The 15,627-nt window shown below is 40.3% G+C and overlaps 1 protein-coding gene across 5 annotated transcripts in view; it reads left to right on the top strand.

Annotated features, from left to right (window-relative positions):
* Positions 1-15,590, top strand: part of TMEM164 (transmembrane protein 164) — a 38,301-nt gene extending 22,711 nt beyond the window's left edge. For 3 of the 5 annotated variants that reach the window (XM_086850621.1, XM_086850620.1, XM_086850622.1), the window contains exons 6-7: positions 9,593-9,693; positions 10,099-15,590. In XM_086850621.1, the coding sequence (XP_086706747.1) occupies positions 9,593-9,693; positions 10,099-10,305 (308 nt within the window). In that variant the 3' untranslated portion in view covers positions 10,306-15,590. The remainder of the gene's footprint in view (positions 1-9,592; positions 9,694-10,098) is intronic. The other 2 variants (XM_086850623.1, XM_086850624.1) reach the window with 1 other exon arrangement.
* The last annotated feature ends 37 nt before the right edge of the window (positions 15,591-15,627 follow it).

Raw genomic sequence — 15,627 nt, 5'->3', positions numbered from 1 at the left:
TGATGCTTGTATCCCCAATTGCCTGGTTTATGTTACATATTAAGTTCTGCACATTTAAGACTGGCTCTGAGACTGAAGTGGGGGAAGAAGACACACGCAGTTTGTGTTGAGAAAGAGCACTCACTCCTCCGCATCCTGCTCCTGGACTGTGTTGTCTGCAGCACTGACAGACAGTGGGGCAGACCTCTCCTTTGCTTTTAGTTAGTTTTTAGCTAGCTGAGGCAGAGAAGTTTCCCTAGACTGTTTTTTCCTTTTTCTTGGATCTGTTCAAGTCTGCTCTGGACTGGAAAACAACAAACCCCGGTGCTCACGCCTGTGGCACACCAGGGCCTGGGCCTTTGCACTTTCCAGTGCCCGAAGGACTGATAAGAACCTGAGCGAGCCGAGCTACACCACATGAAAAGGACATTTTTTTCTGGATTTGCCATCTCATTGAACAGTGAGAGGTTTTATTGTTTAATATTATTCAATTTCTGTTAAATAAACAGTTTTTTTCCACTTTTCTACAAGGAAATCTTTTCCCCGAACCAGTTGGGGGGATGGGTCACTTGAATTTGCTTTTCTGGGGGGACCCCCAATTGGAGGTTCTCTCCCAAATTTGTTCTAAACCAGGACAGCTTGCTTTGAAGTAGAGGTTCTCAGGGTTCTTCAGGACCTGGGACTGACAAGAACTGGATTTGCAGTTTGAAAGGTTTGATGTTGGACAGTTGTCACCCTGATTCAGTATTCTGAATGCCTGCCCTGTATGTATTAATGTACAGGTATTTGCTGCCATCTAATGTTGATGGCAGTAAAATCACTAAAAGAACTTGGCTAAGCCTGTCAATTGAGATTGCTCTGGGCTGTTTAACTAATAAATGCTCCATTTCTTATGCACTTGGCTCCTTGTCACCTGATGGGCTTGTAATTAACAAAACACCCATGAACTCCTGTCACAGGTGACCTAAGGCATCATTTTTGATGCAGAAATTATGCAACCTAAAAATATTTGTCAATGTTAATTTTGTCATTTCACTAGCACTTATGTTTAAGTACCTTCTGAGTAGATCACACAGGCCTTTGTCCTGTATCTTGTGAAAATTACTTTATCATTACTGACATTGATCATCATGCAGCTTGATTTCAGTGTTGTAAATAGAAATTTCCATCAGTAAATCTGTGGATTATGATTGAGAGAAGTAATTGAAGGGTAGAAGATTGAAAAAAATGAAAAGTACTGGATTGTATTTGGAAAAATATACTACCTCTGTTTTATTATGAATGTGCCTATATTCCTGAGGATCCAAATGTTTCTCAAAGGTAGAGTGAACAGAACACCAGAAGCAGAGTGGATTTGAAGCTCAGTCTATAGAGAACTGCACCCTCAAGTATGACAACCCTAATCAGGCATTACACTAGCTATGCACATATATCCAGCTCTCTGCCGAAGTGTTTCCTCTTTGAAAGGAAACTGGAAAACAAGGGCAGTAATAATTTATTTTTTTTCTTGTCTTGCTATTTATTACCATGGTGCAGACTGGTCATGCTGCAGTGGCACCCATCATGTCCCTCCTGACCCTGTAAGTGTGGGAGCTTTATCACACTTAGCAGCATGTGGATGAGAGAAGGTTTTGGAACTCAGGCTTCAGTGTTGCACAGTGAACTCACTGAAGCTCAAGAACATGGATCCATCTTGGGAATAAAAAACTCCTCTTCCTCTTCCCTCTCATTCCCTCTCTGTACTGAGTGAATATAGATTTCCATACTTCCCTTTCTCAACATTTTCTTTCCAAGTGCATATATGCGTGTTTACACAGACACCAGGTTAGACAAATTAAATGCTTTTACAGCATGGCTCATCTTTCTTGGAGGCACTAAGAGGCTCTCATGCAAAATAGATGTAGTGTGGATGAAACAGGCTAGCACAAGATTCCTAGCTCAAGTCAGTTCTTACATAAAATATATCTGCAGTTGCCACTTTTATTTTTCTGGATGAATTTCACCTTGTGTCACCTGCCTCGCAAAACTGCAGTATGCATCTGTGCAGGACACAGCATTCCATAAACTGCTGGAGGAGTTGAACCAGACTTCGTGGGTCACTGTTTTCTCTTGTCCTTAAGAAGTGAGACTCTTAGAGACCTTCAGTGGGTTCAGGATGGCTAAGTTCTTAAACTGTATATTCTTAAGATAATGAAAAAAAAATCTTGTTTGCACTACATCAGCTTTAGAGACTGATGATGACTGTTTCTGTCTGTCTTAAGCTTATTTGGTCAGTTTTACAATGGATTTGACAAGATCAGGTGTGTATCTTATTTCAAAACATCAAATCATACTGAAAGGTAATCAAGGTGGAGTTGTTATTTCCTTAGTGCAGTGATCAAATTATATTCTAAATTACATTATTCCACAGCAGATTGAAATAAAGGGTTAATTTGTAGCAGCTTCGTAGCAGCAGAGCTGAGGAGATAATCTGCCCTATTGCGTTTTGATATCCCCAGTGTTATTTATTTGACTTAGTAGCTCCAGTAGGTAGAAGAGGCTGTTGGCATTGAGGTGTTTAGGAGTCTGTGGCTGCAGGGAGCGATGCTGAGTGGCTGTCTTGCAGCCACAGGCAGGGCCCACACTCAGCCCAGTGCTGGTGTCACTGGGGCTGTGCTGTGGGGCACGACCAGCACGTGGGGCTGTGCCCTGCTTCTTCCCTGGGGCTGTGTGGGGAGAGATGTCACCCTGGAAATTGAAGCCTTCTGATGTTTTCATAGTTTTAGTTACTTTCCCATGAAAGTAACATAAACATAAGTTGTTTATCACATTCCATCTAAGAAACATCTTTTGATGGACGTTTCTCGTGACCAGTGTGCTTGGGAAGGTGGTAACTTAATTATCTAACAATCCCTGGTCATTGTTGAGAATCTATAAATACTGGAGTCAGAGAATAAAGGCACTGTTTTTTGTTCTGACACTGAGAGGTGTTTGTGTGAATAATTTTGTGTCCTCTAGAGACAGAGAGAAGCTCCAGTGTTTGGGTGCAGGGTGGGTGCAGGAAATCCCCTTTGTGAGCCAGACCAGGCAGTGATGGTCTTGTGAGTGCTGGGCAGCCCTGTGGGTCTTAAGAGCCGATTTGCCAGTAAATAATTGAGTTGTTTGCTGGGAATAGAAGCAGAATTTTCTTCTTAGGCAAGTACTGTATCTTTATAAGCAATGAAGAGCCAGTGTCTGACTCAAGTCCTAAAGCCCTTTTCTTTGTTGATCCAAGTGTCTTCAAAAGTGGCATCAGAAAAGAAGTTCTATGGCTCTGTCACATAGTCAGTTGAAGTTGTTGATTTTATTTTCATTTTCTCTCTTCTCACTGCGAATGCTTCTGTTGTGCTCAGCAGCTGGGCAGAAGCAGCTCCCTCAGAGCAGGACAGTGTTCCTGACCTCAGAACAACCTGGACTTGTTGGAAGATGCAGCACACAGATACCAAATACAGATGACAGGATCATTTTTCCTTTGGTTGTCAATTAGGAAAGTGCAATTAAAACACTAAATTTGCGTTTTCCATTGGCAGTTAGGACTTGCTGGCTAGAGTGGGTGATTACCATATTTAAAGACCTTTTTTTAGCTGTTGCACCCTATGTCAGCCATTTTCCCACTTTTTGACACTTACCTGTCTTTAACTAACTCTTTCCTTAGCTTTTTAAAGGAGTTATCAAGCAGGTTTTATTATATACCTTTAGTAGTAATCCAGGAGAAATATCACTTTATATTTAGGTAGTCATAAATCTAGTCCATCTCAATCTTCACTGATTGTTATCACTTGATAACGTGTAGTACAGCTCTTTTGCTGAAACTGAATTACTTAGTTTACAACTCTTGTGTGTTATTTCCCTACTCTGCTTCTAGCGATTCCTTGTTCCTATTCCAGATTTCTCTACCTGATGAATGCCATTTATTAGACATAAATGTGTGGTTTTCTGTTGAGCTGTGCTTGTGCCGTGGCACCTTGAGCAACAGGGTAGCTCTGTGTGCTGTTATTCTGGCTGCAGCCTCAGATTGCAGCCTTTCTTGTAGCTTGAATATTCAAGAATAATCTTGTTTGATGATTTAAGAGAGATGAAGAGGAGGGGATGTGTCTCCTGTGATCCTCTGAGCTTTATGCACTGGGCAGTTAGTTTGAAAAATGAAATATCTATCCAGGAGACGGAGAAATTTAGAAGGGTAGGTGCCAGTATCTGGAAGAACTGCTACTGTATGAAGGTAGAGGAAGAGCTACTGCTGCTGCTTTATGGAATATAAAAAATTATTCCTGAGAGAAGCAGATACTGTAAGAGCTTTGTCTGAGCTGTTTCTGATGAGAGCAGCTGGCACTGAGGGGAAACAGGAACCTCCTGGCATAAGGTACTAGTTTGAAACCTACATATGGAGTCAGAGCAGCAGTAGGGGAAACATTAATTTCAGGATCATCCTCTTGAAAATATTTTTTTCCTGTTTTCCCCTGGAAAGGAAGTTTTATTTCTAGGCTAGCTCACCAGGCCACTCAACTGGAATTAATCCTCTGATCAAGGGAAATAAAATGAAAATAAATTTGCCCTCACATTTTTGTAAGCTTGAAAATGAGAAAATTGTAATAGTTGCTCTGAGTTTTGGATTAAGCAGGTCTACTTGTAATTGTAAGACAACTGAAAGAGAATGTGCAGCACTAGAAAACTCATAAAGCTCTATCAAATGTAGTGGGAATGAAAGCAAGAATTTAAAGAGATTATTTTAAACCCTCCTAAATTAAAATTTTGTACTATATTTTGATTCTAATTCTCTAATTCAAACAGGAGTAATTTTCTCCTGCATTGTTTTCACAGAAATACTAAAGGAGTATTGCTTTCTATTAAGTTGTGTTCAAATTTTCAGAAGCCTGTGTATTGAGAATTTTAAAAATAATAAACAATATATATAAATAAATAAATAATAATATAAAAAAAGATTATATATAACTATAATAAATAATAAAATAATAGTTCATAAGAACATTTGAACTAGCACATTGTGGGGAGGGAACAGTATAAAAAAAATGGCATCTCTTTGTTGAGCTTTAGTTTTTTAAAACCGTGCTTCCATTTCCTAGATGGCAAAACTAACAATTTGGCATATTCAAGGTCAAGAAAATCTTGTTATAGAAGCAGATGAAGAACCCCAAACTCTTCAGTCTATATTGAATCTTTTGTATCAATGCTATTGAAGTAATGAAGTTTAATTTAAACTGAGATATCTCCTGCCATGCTATTTCAAAACAGGAGCAAACATGCAGCCTACCTAGACGGCCCCAGCTTGGAATGGTCTCAGCTGTCTGGGGCATGAGTGTTTTTGAGAATGAGATCAGGATCAGTGCCAGACTGGTACTTGGACTAAATTTCTTTAAGTGCTTAAAGTATAAGAACTGCCCATGATCCTTCATAGAGAGTGAAACTTTCTGCTCCCACCTATTGAAATTGATTTCCTATGCAAGCAGTAAGTAGCGTTTGCCAAAGCCACCACAGGCCCTTCAAACAATCACTCAGCTGGCACTTAGTTCTCCTGTTTGTGTTTTTCTTTTAACAGACTGTACTATGGAAAATAGACCACATTGCTCCATTAAACAGCCATCTGTTGAATAGCAGAGCTGTAGAATAATTAAATCTATAGTGGGTATTTATCTAATGAGAAATTTACAGAAAATATCCCAGGTATGAATTTAAAATTAGTTTCACAAACCATACGGTGGAATCTAGAGTGCTCCAAAATGTTTTTTTTGTGTGGAGGTCAGTGTTTCCTTTTTGTCCTTTGATGATAGTGATACTGGTGAAAATCACACCATTAGTTTCAGGATTGCAGAGTCTAATAAGGAGGGGTATTTTAGTATGAAGCAAAACCAAAAAGAGAGAGTAGAGATGACTGTAGAGAGTGACAGTTGCTCCACTAAGGGACCTCTGAAGTACCATTCCCTGGTTAGACTGAAGCTGGATGTGAGAAGCCTGGGTTGAAAGCCAAATTGTGCCATGGACCTGTGTTGTCATCTTGTGCAATTTCCTTAGTCTTTTAATGACTGTTGTCTCCCTCCAGTCTCATTTTATAGCTGGAGTCACGTGCCTGTATTAATATTTATACTCTACCTGCACTGTAAGTCACCTGGATATGGAGGTGTCTGTATTTTAGCTTTCCTGGGCGCTTGCCCCTTAAGACTCTCGCCAGGCTTTGTCAATCCCTTTTGAAATAACACAGACAACTGCCAACAGAAACCTAATTTGGTGTAGCACTGCTCAGCCAGTTCCCAGGAGCTGCTTTGATACCTTATTTAAACTTCATGTTGTGTTTTGTGTCTAGGTTAAATATGATGGTGAACAGCTGGACTGTGAGCCTCGTAGAACTCCTGACATGAACCTGATAAGCCTAGAGAGGGCACTGAGAGGAGGGATTTGGCTACAGGGAGCGGATGCCAGCCAATCCCTGACGAGAACATAAGCAGGTACCTATTGGCCAGTGAGCTGGGTGGTAATAAAAAACCAAATCATAGTCCATCAGGTTCAAACACAGAGTCTTTTGAATAACCTATGTAAGAGCTGTGCAGGCAATTAATTTTTTCTCTGCCACATGAACTTCAATGTCATGTTATCTCTATGTCTCCCCTGACTGCAACAGTTAAACATGCACCTAAAACTGCAAAGACAATAGAAACAGATTTTGCAAGTCAAGCAGTGTTTTCTTTACAGCAGAGGAGGGAGCACAAAGAGTTTCTGTGAAGCTTGACCAGGTCACCTAAAGTTGGTGTAGCCAAAAATAGAGCCATGATCATCTCCTGCACTCTGACACCAAGGTTCATTACTCCTCTCTGTAATGAAAAACCATAGTCAAGGTGGTGTCACCTATCTGATGTTTTCAGGCCATGGAATTTAATGAATATCATTGCTATCTAAGTCAAGACTTCTGTACCGTTTTCTACGTAGGATGCCAGCTCTTAGTTCACACTTAACAAGTGCATCCCAAGAATTACTGGTGGGAATTTTTTCCCTTTACCTGCAGAACTCAAAGTGATTCCTGTAGAGTTCTCTTTTGCTGACTGTTTTGCTGACTGTTCAGACAGTTTTAGACTTCACCTTTCCACTGGATAAGAAACCTTACAAGGTATCCTGTGCTTTCCAAGTAGTTCCTGTGCCCAAATTTATCACGGGCTCCCCAAGTCCCAGCCTGCTCACTGAACCATGGTGTGCAGAGGTACCTGGGATAATGACACTGCTGCTGTTGCTTGTTAGAACCAAGGAGGGGTGTGTGGGGTGCAGATATGCTGCTGGCACTCACACACACACAGAGCCTTATCCTGTGCAAGCAATAGCACAGAACTCATGTTCTTGGGAGTGGACACTGCGAGGATGTGCAGTTTTAGACAACAACATGTATGTGATTTTGAATCTGTAGTATTCACAGAATGCTATTTAATTGAACTTACTTCAGGTAGCTACTGCAAAATCAGTTTGAACTGGCATGATGGGTACAAATTATGGAAGGAAACTATACAGAAAATAAATTTGAAAGGGCCACAGAGCTTGAGGAAGCATTACTCTAGAGACCTTAAACCTGAGGTGGGATGCAGCATTAAACAGTGATGTGGTCGCAGCAGTTACTTGTATTTGTCTCCACAGGATGCCATATACAGGCATTTTCATATCAGCTGGTCTGGTGGGTGCTGTGGTAGCTACTCTGCATGTGGAGTTATTTAAGTTCCCAGTAGCCTTGTACAGTGTATGCTGAAATCTTTAATTACTTCCTGGCAATTAATGGAGTGTGCTGGGTCACCAAGGCCAGTATCAATATTGCATTCTGTGTTCTAAGCTGTCCTTTGAGTACTGGATATATATTTCAGTATTTAATAATATCTAATGGATCAGAGAGCAGATAAAGGCAGATAAAAATTGCCAGTGTATTTTTATAATCCTCTGAAACCCTTACAGCAGCCAAACAGCATGACATTGTGCATCTTTTATCATGTTCTCAGGCTAAATTATTAAAGTCATAAGGAAAGTAATATTTTTCCACATATCTTACAGTGCAATTTTCATATCTGCTAGTAAGAGTCTAGAGAACTCTGTAAACTGGTTTTGTTCTTACCATATGAAATTTGAATATTTAATTCCCAAAATAGTCTTGTATCTATGAGTACTTTTATTACATCTGATTCCCTTGGTACTTTCTAGATGAGGGAACATTTTGTTTTGTCAGTAAAACCTGGTTTTGAGTGGGTAGAGAAAGGTTGGAATAATATATGTGCTACTTCATTTGAAAGGAAAAAAGTATTTTGCAGTATCTGTGATATCTACTGATTATAAAACTGTTTTAGTGTTGTCCTTGGGTGACTTTATGATGTTTGTATCCCCAGTTGCCTGGTTTATGTTACATATTAAGTTCTACACCTTTAAGACTGGCTCTGAAAGTGAAAGAGGGAAAGAAGAAGAATGCAGTTTGTATTGAAAAAAAACACTCCCCTGCATCCTACTCCTGGACTGTGGTGTCTGCAGCACAGATGGACAGCAGGACAGAGCTTCTCTCTGGCTTTTAGTTAGTTTTAGCTAGCTGAAGCAGAAGAGTTCCCTGGATTTTTTTTATTTTATTTTTTTTCCCCTCCTTGGATCTGTTCAAACCTGTTCTAGACTTAAAAACCCAGACAAACCTCAGGTGCTCACACCTGTGCCACACCAGGGCCTGGGCCTTGGTACTTTCTGGAGCCAGAGGGACTGATAAGAACCTGAGTGAGCTGAGCTGCACCACATGGAAAAAGACTTTTTTTTCTGGATTTGCCATTTCATCAAACAGTGAGAGGTTTTATTGTTTAATATTTCTATTAAATAAATTAATTTTAATTTAATTATTTTCTGTTAAATAAACAGTATTTTTCTCTTTTCTCCAAGGAAATCTCCTTTCCCAAACCAGTTGGGGGGAGGGGCTTCTTGGATTTGCTTTCTGAGGAGACCCTATTTAGAGGTTCTCTCCCAGATTTGCCCTAAACCAGGACAAGTATATATCTCTACAGCAGCTTTCATTTAAAAGCACAGGTCATCAATGGATTGACCACCTGATACCGCTTGTCTGTTCCTTGACATTATTGGTGCAAGTTCCTTTTTAATAGTCATTAAACAACCATAAAATTAGGAAATTACAATTAAGCTGTGCTCTAATATAGGCTGTGCAGGACCTGCTGCTGCCTAAGTCAGTTCTGTGCATGCTGAAATCATAATCTCTGCAAGAAGCAGGTGTTTAAGTATAAATAACATGATTTTTTTTAAGATTCATTGTACACCATTATTGCATTTTATTACTTCTATGGTAGAAGGAAGAATGAAGTAAAAATCATTTATGTTAGTGAAAACCAGACAAATTTAGTTAGGTAACATTGTGCATTTCACTGCTGGACAAGGAGGGAAGAAGCTGATCAGGATGCTTCAGGTAAGAAATAAAGCTCTCAAATATTAATTACTGTAATGGTATTGAGGAGGTTATCAGCTCAAGCCAGATGCCCTGACATGCAGATAGCAGGAGAGCGAGGCTTATTCATTGAGAGTGTGATGGTCACAGCAGTGCAGCTGAACATTAATGTATTCCTTTCTTTTCAAGGTATTTACACCCCTGAACCGCTCTGCAATTTCTGGTGGGCTCTTTTATCCACGGGGTTTATGTTTGTGTATCATTTTAGCATCTTGCAGATCCTGGGATTGGTAAGTAAACCCAGGTTAATAAATGGGTAATCTGCAAGTACATGCAGAGTAAAAATACTGAGGAGTTTGAGAGTCCAGGTCTACGTGGATAAGACTACTTGCATGGAAATTTTTGATAAGGCTACTTGTATGCAAATTGCATGTTCTAACAAGCATTTCTATCTTATATCTTGCAAGTACTGGTAAAATATTTCACAGATTGGTTATGTACCATAAATCCATTTATTAAATTTAAAATGAAATTTGGATGTGTTTTTTTTCTGAAAGCTGCCCTACTTGTTTTGAGCAAATGCGTGCCATCGAAACATTTTTGATTATTATGGTAATTCTCTAAATTTTCACTTGTTTTAGGTGAATCAGTGCAACATAAAAATATTGTTAATTGATAAATTGTTGCTTTCTCAGGTTACAGAAGTGAATTTGAACAACATGTTGTGCCCAGCCATCTCAGATCCTTTTTATTGGCCCTGGTACCGCATCTGGGCATCTGGACATCAGACTGTCATGACCATGACTCACGGGAAGCTTATAATCCTGCTGTGTCACAGTGCTGTCCCCACCTTCAAGTGGAGCATGGACTTTCTTAGGCTCCCAGCAAAGAAAATAGACTGAAATTTCTCCCCACAGAGTAATTCATACAGGAAGCAGAGATATACTGGAAAACAAAGAGGGGGGATGAGAGAACAATGGCTCTATACTTCTTCCCACCGTTTTTTGCCTCAAAAACACCTCTGTTATGAAGTGAGGTTTTTTTTACCTGCTGTTTTTCACTGCCTATTGCCAATGGCAAAATTAGTGGCCTTACTCTGGGGAAGATTTGTGTTTTATACATTTTGTATAGATTACAACAGAATCTTGCTAAGTCACCATTTAAAATTAGGCCAGGATCTGTCCACATTCTGGCAAAGAGAGTGGCAGTGCTACCTCGTTTTCCATTAAAGAATAGTACACTTCTAGCATAGGAAATTCAGAATTGTAGCACTCAACTTATATGAACCAACATGCTGAACTGCATTATCCAGGCTTAACTCTTAAAACTTGAATGTTCCAAAATGGTCACAGGAAATGGTGCACACTTGATTGTCCTGTCAGAAGTGCAAAACAGTGAAGTTCTACTCTACTGTATTTTCTAAAAGCTGATTTAAAAATGTTGGGGAACAATAAGTCAATTAAAAAAAAAACCACATCTGCTTAATTTCTAAGCTGCAATGGATAAGTATCTATCTAGTGAAGTCCCATCATGATGCTTTGGAGATTATTTTGGTAAGGGGAGAAAAAAAGAATGTCAAAATGAATTCAAAAGACCATGTTATGTTTAAGCCATGATAAGATATTGCATCCACTGTTCTGTCCTGACTTTGAACAAAATGATTTTTTTTTACTTAGACTGGAGAAGGAGAGGAGATACAAAGTCCAGTGTAACATCAGGGTGGTTTTTTTTATACTTGGTAGCTTTTGAAACATTCCTGCTCTGTCTATGAGGATCCTCACTGACCAGACTGGTTGGTGAAGAAACCAAATTAAACTCTTCTCTCTCTATAGCTCTGCTATATCATGTGTACTGACTGTAAAATACAGGTATAAAAAGGAATGTCAAATCAGTACAGGCCTCTACTGCAAAGAACATGTTCCAGTTTAGTAGCATGAGCCATCAACATGTCTTTTGGAGAACAGGATGATGAGCAGAATGATCAACTGCATGTACCTGCTGAAATTTTCCAGGAGGAGAAACCATTGGGCAGAAAGAAATCCTGACTCTGTTTGTCCAGAATTGTGAGCCCATTATGCAGACTGTTGTGTTTCAGGGCTGCATGTTTTTCTCATACTGAAATTTGTGGGAATTTATAGATTCATTGTGTTGTCAAAGTTGTGACTTGTAACACAAACCAAAACCATCATACCTCCTCCAGCTGGATCATCTGAAGGTATGTGCTCAAGTTAAAGTACTGACATTTATACCTCAGGAAGCAAAAGTAGGTTGACTTTTTTTTTTCCTTAAAAAAAGAAAAAAATTTCTTTGGTGAGGGAACAAGTGGCTACTTCAAATAATTTTATTCCATATGATTAAAAGAGTACACCTCAATCAGAAATACATTGTCCCATATTCTGATTTACAAACTGGTTTCTGGCTTTCTTCCATACCTTGCTGTATGTGTGTGTGTGTGTATATAAAAATATACTGTATGGTCACAACTTGAGAACATGCAGCATGTACCTAAACTATCCATCAGGCATATACAGCTGGTGTTAGTATTACAATAGAAGGACTTTAGACAAATTTTGCAAATACTTTTGCATTATTATTTGCTTATCTTAGGTGGCAATTTTGTTTTGTTTAGTTTATTTTTTTTATTTTGAAGCATTATCCCTTTTTTCCTCTCTCAGGATATTGCAGTTACTGGAAACACTTCTTTAAGTGGGAGCCTTTTCTTTTTTCCTTTTTTTAAACTATACCATGTCCTCTCTGTGATCATCTGCTTCAGGGCATTTTACACAAGTATAAAGCAGCTGCTGTTTGTCACCATTGACTGCCTCTGGCCAATTAAAACTGCAGGAGCATTTAAATGAGCTCAGGTGTCTCACTCAGTGCAGGCTCTTTGCTTGGAAAGCAGAATTTTCAAGCTTTTCTGACTGACTTAAAATTCAGTAGCTGGAATGTGAACAGAGCTGACAAGGGCCATTCCTGGGCAGTGGAAAGGGATTCCTGATGCAGAGCTGCTGGGAGTGGTTGCCCCTGCCCTCCCTCCCTCCCTGGTGGTCACTGGGCCCACCTGTGTTTTTCCCTCTTAGGCTGTTCCAGTTGTTTTGAGTCAGACAGAAATTTGAGGTGTAATTTCACCATATGGGGCTTGTTGATGGAGCTGCTCATCAGAGCCAGTGGGGCTCTTGTACAGTCCTTCTAAACCTTGTGGGCACATTCTTGAGCTTGTTGAGTCTTTCATACCAATTTAAGCTGCAAAAATGTTTCTGAACAAGGCAAAAAAGTAGAGAGGTAACCAACTACTGCACTCAGTAAGGATTTTACAAGTATTGCAGCTGCAGGAATCAAATGGTGCAGCTGGAGTCAGGTGGGAAGGCAGGCAGTGCAGTCTTCACCTTTTAAACATAAGCTGTTGCTTCTTTGTTGTTGTGCAGTATCAGTGAGGCTGGTTGAGTTAGAATACAATCATTTAGGCTGGAAAAAACCTGAGTTCATCAAGCCAAGCATTAACTCAGCACTGCTGAGTCCACCACTAACCCTTATCTCCAAGTCCCACACCTACACGTCTTTTAAATCCCTCCAAGGCTGGTGACTCCACCACTTCCCTGGGCAGCCTGTTCAAGGCTTGATAACCTTTACGGTGAAGAAATTTTTCCTAACATCCCATTTAAAACTTCCCTGGTGCCACTTGAGGCTGTTTCCTCTTGCCATGTTGCTTATTTCCTGGGAGAAGTGGCTGACCCCCATCCTCCTTTCAGGCTGTTGGTTGCAGAGTGACAAGGTCCACCCTGAGCCTCCTTTTCCCCAGGCTAAACACCCTCAGCCATTCCTTAGATGTGTGCTTCAGACCCTTCCCCAGCTCTAATGCTTTGCTTTGGATGTGCTCCAGAGCCTCAGTGTCTTTCCTGTAGTGACAGGCCCAAAACTTAATTATTACTCCCTCCTTCCCAATGCCCTTTGAAGGCTTTTAGAACTTCATGTTGGTTTATGGTGATTCACCACTCAAAACTGCATCAGTGTAGCTGAGACAGACTCCACAGAAGGGGAAGGACAGGTCAGAATGGGAGCAGAAAGAAAAAAAACTTTGGAAACAATTGATATGGAACTTGACATCCTTTATTCATCACCTATCTGGTATCTGCTGGGAATATGTATTAGGCAGAGCTTGCTATATGTGAAGGGAATGGGAAAGCTGAGTACTTAATCTCTACAGCAGTTATTTATTGTTTTCCCTGGCAGAGGCTGATTTTTCTTTTCCCTGAATGGTTTATTTTATAGGCAGTTACACTATACAGATTTCTTTGGTTGCTTTATGTTTATTTATGCTATAGATGAAAGCACAAAACTCTATTGCTGTTCTTGGGAAGTGACTGCATTCTCTCCTGGGGTGTTACACACTCAATCCATGTCAAAATAACTTGAAGCTGTTGCCCAGTACCTGGTAATGAGATTTTACAGTGCTGCAGTGCAATGCACAATTGAAAGCGTTGTCCTGGGCCTCCTGGTCAAATGTGCCCAAATGTGTCATGGGACCAGGAATTTCAGCAGCAGTGGCAGTAGCTGTGGGGCAGAGCAGGAGTGGGGCTGCACAGCCAGACCCACTGTTCCCAACAGCAGCAGCAGCTGAAGCAGAGTGTAAAATCTCACCCCAGAGTGACTTAATTTTCTGGCCAGAATACCCCAGAAAGTTCTTGTGCAGTGCCACTGTCTGGCCTTCAGAGATGCTGGTATGGGTTAAGGGAACTGAACAGAGCCCCCAGTGTTAGTATTGTAGGCATTTTTCAATGCAGCCTTGGAGTAAGTAGCCCTCCAAAACAGAGGTAAACCAGGAACATTTTTGCCCCCACCACCTCATGCCATGGCTTCAGCTGTTCAGGATCCCTGTAGTGATATTTTTCCAGGGATTCAAGACACTGTACAGTGCCTGAGCTGGATCTATTTGTATAACTTTCTCTTTTAAGCACCAAATGAGAATTTCCATCGTTTCTCTTGAAGGGTGGAAACTAATAGCTCTTGCCCATGTGTTTATAAATTGATGAAAAGCCACAGTCTAAGAACATGCACCTGGAGCTGGTTTTGGTTCAGCTTCTTAGTTCAAAGATTCTGCCCATAAGCAAAGCTTGAGCAGCTGCTGCCTTGGTGAGCCTGGGAAACAGGAAAAGTCAGTCCATTTTCAGTCCAGTCAAACCTTGGTGTGAGAGAGTACCTAATTGTAGGTTTCTGTTTCTGGCCACAGAGTTTTGAGTTTTCTGTATATTTGAGACAATTTTATAAAGTTCAGTTGTAGTTTTCAGAAATGGCTATTTGCAAATGTTAACTGACTGTACTTTCATGTCCTAAGTCTTGCATCTAAACCAGAAGTATTTGTGTTCTATGCATCCATAGCTAATGGAAAATAGAATTGTGGAGTTTTCTTCAGTGTTGCAATTGTTTCACTGTAGGTGGATCTTTAGAAATTAAATTTGGCCTTATAGTTAACAAAGCTCTGAAAAAGCCAAAAGCCAGGAAGAGGGTGTATGTCAGCCCTAGTAGGAAGTTTCTGCAGGCAGACAGGTCAGCTTTGGTGTTTTCAGTTCTAGAGTGACAGGACTCAACAAATCTGTTGATTTTTGTGATCTTGTACTTCAAGTGATATTGCTGTAAATCTCTCCTGCAGCTGTTGGTGTAACTTAGTCAAAGCCAAGCTGTTTTATATACAATTTCATTTTTCTTCAGGGTCAATTTTGTACTTTAAAAAACTATTTCTGCATTTCCTGAGTTATCCTAATGCTGCAGAGGACAGCAGGGAGAGCAGTGAGTACACCCTGCTCCTCCCCAACCATGCTGTGCAAGGGGCTGGGCTGGATCACCAGGGATGCTGCAGGAACCTGCAAGGCTGCTTACCCCATGCTCTAGTCCCAGCATGGCTTTATCCAGGCACAGAATGGGTTGGTGAGGGCAAGGATGGATGTGGATGGGCTCAACTGTGACATATGCTGTTAGTTCTGAATAATTTGTAAGAGAGTTATAAATTTTGTAAACTTTTTAATGTGCTAAACTTTGGTTATGGAGGTAACATTACAAAGAAGGGGTCATTTGTGTACTTGTTTTTGTATTTTGCTCTGGTGGGCTTTTTGTTGTTGTGCCCTAAGTCCAGATCATTGGGCAAATAGTCGTTAAATCTTGAAATTAAAACAAATAAATGCATTTTACTCAATACTGGATACTTTTGTTATGATTCTAATTGTGCCAGT

The sequence above is a fragment of the Cyanistes caeruleus genome, chromosome 14 (genome assembly GCF_971803275.1).
Source record: "Cyanistes caeruleus chromosome 14, bCyaCae1.hap1.1, whole genome shotgun sequence".
NCBI classification, from domain to species: Eukaryota; Metazoa; Chordata; class Aves; order Passeriformes; family Paridae; genus Cyanistes; species Cyanistes caeruleus.
The sequence above is the reverse complement of the archived record's forward strand: the minus strand, read 5'-3'. Positions and strand labels throughout refer to the sequence as shown.